Here is a 5,774-nt window from a genome sequence, read left to right as displayed (position 1 = left end):
ATGACTAGTTTGTTTAAACAAAAATGAAACTGTTAGGATAAACTACCGAAGAAACTGTCTTTTTCAACGTAATATTTTCTATTAATAAAGCGTAATGATGTATGGGCAAGTATCAGCAAATAAGCAACTCACCTAGACACCTTAGTATGGAACAGAGCCACTACTTAGTACAAATTCCGGTTTAACCAAATCGGTTTAGGTTCTCCAGTTTAAAAAAGTTAGCTTCGAATTCGATCGTTGCCAACAGAAATAGAAAATTTCTGGTACAGATTTTGAAGGTACATGGAGAGAGAGATGAGAACATATTAGATCGAGAAACAGAGTAAGAAAATTCAAGTGTGCGCGAATTGTGATCGTTTGGGTTTCCACGAAGCACCCAAGAAACCACTATGACAACTCCCCATTGCTTTCAAAACTGTAAGATACAACAGAAGTTGAGGTTCCAAGGAGTAAACCAGAGATGAACATTTGCAATTTGCTGCCTGAGTTTTCTAACAGATTCTTCACGAGTCTTGTGCAGAGTCATCATCCGCGTTGGCTTTTTCGTCACCAGGGAGACCAAATATCCGTAGGTTACGGTCCATTGAGCCAACTGCAACGTATTGTGCATCTGGACCAAACTTCACACATGTAGCTTTACCTGCATGTATTAAGGGTTGGTTGCAATTAGGAACATAATTGCCACGTGACCACTGAAAAAGTTACTGAAAAGGACCTTACCAGTGCCAGAAAGGTCTGGAAGTGTCTTGATAAGGTTCCATTCAGCTTTCACACTCGCCGTCTGGTATAGTCTGCAGCCGTTACAAATATATTGTTATTTAATTATTGAACTGCGCAAGTCTTTTAAATATTTCTTTAGCTGAGTTTGGCCTCTGACAAATAAAATTCTAGAATGTGCATTCACCTGATATCTGATGCAGCAATACCAAGATAAGAACCGCTAGGATCAAACTCCACTGCACAAAGAAAAAGTATTTTCATTCAGTTATCTTTTACATGGAGATTTCTGTATCAACAAAACGACTAGGACCAGGAACGGGATACAGTAGTTGCGTACCAGAGTTTGCATCTGCAGATGAGAATGACCTGAAGTTCCTTAACTTGCGCAGGTCCCACAATTTAACACCATCCTCGGCAGCAGTCTGTACATTTCCAGAATCAAAAGAAAAAAGAAGCATTCATGTACACATAATCATAGTTGTATTTACACTTCTCGGAGTTTGTTCAAAGAACTCACCGCGAGGAAGTAACCATTCTCGGAGAAAGATATAGAGGTAACTTCACCCGTGTGTCCATCAAACCTTGCCACATTTGCCTATTATCCAACACAAAAATTAAAATCAAATGAATTCCTGTGGACATATGATTTTTTTAAGAGGCAAAACAATCTGAAAGGCCAGAGTTTATTTACCTGACTTTTAACATCCCAAATCTTGACAACAGATTGAGAAGTACCGGTTCCGAGAATGAGACCATCGGGATGAAAAGCAGCAGCCGTGTAATCCACTTTCTCAGAATCATCTGCTACCTGAATAAACACAAGAAATATGCAAACTACTCATACCAGGAGTACACTCACCATACATATACCTTATGTAATACATCATATACTCAAATGTGTAAAGGAAGACACGTTTAGTTGGTTAGTTGATGAAATAGATTAGGTACCTTTGCAAGGCATAAGCCAGAAGAAAGATCGTAGAAGCACCATGTACTGTCAAGAGACGCCGACACAAAGTATTTATTTGTGGCATGCACAGTTACAGCACGCACCTGGATAAAGCATAATCGCTAGTAAGTCAATGAAAACGTGTGTGAATAAAATAATAAAGCAGACAGTAAAAGTTCTCCATGATTACCTCTTCAGAATGATCATTCAGCGTATGCCCACAAGCATACTGCCCATCCCCAGAGTCCCGCCACACACGGACTGTCTGCAGGTAAGTAACTATTTAGTAATATAACGATAACTATTACGCAAAACAGAGTATCAAACAAAATGGCAAAGATTTATAGTGTGAGTGAGCGAAACGTTTTTACGCAGCAAACCAAAAAATTTCAAAGATTGCATCTACAGATTTAGATTCCATAGCTACAAATGCATCTGCCATCCACTACTTTTCAGAACAGACGCAAAAACAACGCTGGATTACAACCTACAGAAATAATGACTAAAACTACTCGTAAATATTTGAAACTATGGATTTCAAATCTGTAAATGTATCTTGAGTTACCTTGTCAGCCGAAGCAGTCAAAACAAGATCACTGTCACCTACAAATTTTACACTTGTAACCTACAAAAGAATCGATACATATCAAGCACAGAGCTAACAAGAAAAGCAAAAAAGAATTTTGCAAAATTAAAGACCTTTTTCGAGTGACCAGTCAGTGTCGACAAGATTTGCCCTGAAGGGCGATCAAATATTACAGCAGTTGCATCAATTCCTCCAGTAGCAATGACATCCTGATTACCGATTAAGAAAATGAGTAATACTAAGAGGTAAGCTTTTGCACACCAAAATTAGTGTAGTAGATATAAACCAAAATACGGATCGCAGGTCATAATACAATAAACTATCAGACACGGGCTATTGGTACCTAATATGAGGACATATAAAAAAACATTGCCGAACCTAGGACTCAAAGGCTGTAATGTATTCCAATATTTATGAATACAAGTCTGCTTGTCAGCTTTCACATGCTATGCAGTGACTTTCACAAACAAAGGAAAATAAGAATAAAGTGATGAGAAACCTTAGAATGTAAGATGTCCATTGAACAAATGCCAGGTTTGTTGGTCTTGTGAAGTGGGTGGCTTGATAGCTGAGTGAACCTCCCCAAAGCATCTACTGAAGCCAATGTTTCAGGAATCTGCGAAAAGAATGATAAAACTATCAAAACAGCAGGAACCAATGCAAGAAAAAAACACATGACATTTGCGAATCGGCTGGAACAGGCGAAAAAACATGGAAAGAGAGGCAGGAAGTAGCAAAATTTTCTCTTTACGTTTCTAAAGCATACGAGAATCTAAATAGATATATTGAGTAACATGAATCATAAGCTTCCACTTCTACATTTGACTGTTACAAACAAGAATACGACACTTAAAAATTGCAAGTCTCAGGTTTTGCCAACTAACTTTCAAATGTATGACGAAAGATAGATGGTAATAAATATGCAGTACCTGTCGCTTTTTGCGCTTCTGGGAGAGAGCAGCATTGCAATCTGTCAATTCCGTGATGATGTCAGCAGAAATGCCAGGGCACAACTTCTTCGCATCAGGACCCGTTTCTTCATCATCGGCAGCTATTTTACAGCAAAAGAGTACACTAACATGTTACAAAGATAGAAAACTAATTAGACAGCATATTATAGGTAAAAAGGTGTAGAATCATACCTCGTTTACCATTACTCAGAGGAGCATTAGCTGTCACAGCTTCTGGGGCAGCAGGTATATGTCGTTCAACCTCTGCAAGTAATTGGCGTGCTTCATCTCTTTCTTTTTTAAGTCTAGCAATCACGCGACAAGCAGAATCATGCTGCAAACAGAAGGCAATTTTCTTTTCCATAATTTGATCAAACAAACTTAACAAAAGATGAAAAATCAAGGAAAATAAAACAAGGATACATAAATAAAATCATTAATCATACAAACACAAACCGAAATTACCTGATACAAAGCATGACTTAGCTCTTGCCTTGCAGTATGGAGTTGTTGCTCCAGAGCAAAATTTGATAGCATCAAACCGTCCCATTCCTAAGCAAAACAGATAAACTTCTCTCACGCAACTACATTGTCTAATTCAAAACCTAACTAATGAACAATTTCTCTTAATTAGAAGTCAAAAAGCGAGTAGATGGCCAGTGTTATAACAGTTCAGTTAATTTTAATCTTGTAAAAATCTAACAACCAACCCTGAAAAAACTATTCCCAGTCATCAACCAAACTCTCCATGAACAATAACAGGAACAGGGGAATTTTATAGTGAGACACCCATAAAGAGAAACAAGCACAAAGCAAAGATAATGTAAAAAATTGGAAAACATCTAAAAGCTTACATTCTGGAACGTTCCAAGCAATCCAGGGATACTAGCAGTATGCAATAGTTTCGGTTTTATGACCTACAGAATAGTCAAAGAAATCAAAAACGGCTTAACTGAAACAGTTCTCCACATCAAATACTCAAAGAAGAAAGCATACTACCTTCCCAGATTTGATGGGAACAATGTCATCAATGGTAAGAGGCTCCCCAGTAACCGGGCACTTCCCATAATCCTACATATGGGAGAACAAACATATATAAAGAAACCATTACCATGTGGTTTGATAATCTAAAAGGACTACAATGTTATCCACAAAACTTGAAGCTCGATTACTGATATCTACGGATTCATCCAATGGCGGATCAAAAGTTTGATTCATTTTTAAACAATACACCTTAAAATCATATGAAAGTGCCCCCGACTAATTCAAAATTATGGTAATGCCTCTTACTAGTAGATCCGATTCATCAAGCAATCTCGAATCATCCTACAACTGAATTATTGCTACGAGAGCTATAGATTCATGAAGCAATAGCTCGAAGATTTACCGATATATGGCTCTCGATTAATCGCTTCTCGAAGAGCAAACCTGACTTCGTTGAAACCACAGGCACCTCGGGAACTTCTCCAGAAACTGTACGGAATAAAAAAAACAACAGTGACGCCGACAAATCAACCAAAAGAGAAACCCTAAATCGGCAAATTGAGAAGGCGGATAAAAAGAAAAAGTTTACTTGCACAGTTCATCGTAGGGAAAAGGGATGAGAATACGACGACGCGCGAGTAGTTAGGATGAAGTGGAAGTCCCTTTGAGCGGCGGAGATAGGGTTTTATCTTCTCCGGTCCGGCGCTACTAATCAAAATCGCGGAGGCCGGGAAATTGGTGGAGAGAGAGAGAGAGAGAGGACTACACACTCTCAGTGGTAGGTAATTAAGGGGATCGATTTTGCGAGGCGATGGGCCTTTTAACGATTAATGTCTTATACATGGGCCTTCTCTCACGTACTTGGGCTTTTTAAGTTTCCAAAATTTACAATATATTGTAAACTTAAATTTAGAATTTGTAATTTCTTATTACTATTCATGACATAAAATGCTCTTATATATGGAAATTACAAAGAGATAAATGGAAATATACAAATATGGAAAGTATACAAATACAAGTAAAAGGAAACTAGGGTTTACTGTCTCTCCTAGCCGCCTTTCTCTCTCTCCTCTTGCTGCAGCCGCCTCTCTCTCTCTTTCTCTAGGTATTAGGCCGGTTTATGGACCGGGCCGGTTATGGACATCCATCATATGGTTTATAACACTCCTCCTTGGATATCATAACCATTCAGACTTTGTAATACGCTTTGGATGTTGCCTCGTTAAAACTTTATCAGGAAAACCCAATGGAACAAAACCATGATGAAAGAAAAAGAGTACAACACGTATTACTCCCCCTGATGTGTACCTCCGTATATGTCCTTCAAGTTGGCGCATCCCAACATGATGGTTGAGCTTCATGGACGCCAATGACTAATGGTCTCAATACCAAGGTAAAGTAGTGCTACCGTGTTGCAAAGACGTAACTTGCCTGGGATCTATCATTGTGGATCCGAAAGATAACATGTATCAATCAAAACATATTAACCCTTCTTTGGGTTTTGGTTAGTATAATGTAATCTCAAATTCTTAGTTCCTTGTAGGTAACATAGGATGTATTTTATCCTGTCTCAGTCCCTTATGCT

General features: G+C 38.4%; 1 protein-coding gene across 1 annotated transcript; it reads right to left on the bottom strand.

Annotated features, from left to right (window-relative positions):
- Positions 1–208: 208 nt before the first annotated feature.
- Positions 209–4,997, bottom strand: LOC106451150 (pre-mRNA-processing factor 19 homolog 2). Its single transcript, XM_013893015.3, has 18 exons — positions 4,779–4,997; positions 4,593–4,678; positions 4,205–4,276; positions 4,060–4,122; positions 3,671–3,757; positions 3,398–3,539; positions 3,185–3,306; positions 2,755–2,871; positions 2,369–2,464; positions 2,235–2,294; positions 1,860–1,934; positions 1,669–1,773; positions 1,412–1,528; positions 1,238–1,315; positions 1,058–1,142; positions 905–956; positions 721–791; positions 209–640 (listed from the first exon to the last, which is right to left on the bottom strand). The coding sequence occupies exons 1-18, from the start codon at positions 4,789–4,791 to the stop codon at positions 504–506; spliced, it is 1,578 nt and encodes a 525-aa protein (XP_013748469.1). The 5' UTR covers positions 4,792–4,997; the 3' UTR covers positions 209–503.
- Between the last annotated feature and the right edge of the window lie 777 nt (positions 4,998–5,774).

Source organism: Brassica napus, chromosome C4 (assembly GCF_020379485.1).
Source record: "Brassica napus cultivar Da-Ae chromosome C4, Da-Ae, whole genome shotgun sequence".
Taxonomy (NCBI): Eukaryota; Viridiplantae; Streptophyta; class Magnoliopsida; order Brassicales; family Brassicaceae; genus Brassica; species Brassica napus.
Note: the sequence above shows the minus strand (reverse complement) of the source record. Positions and strands in the feature narration are given on the sequence as shown.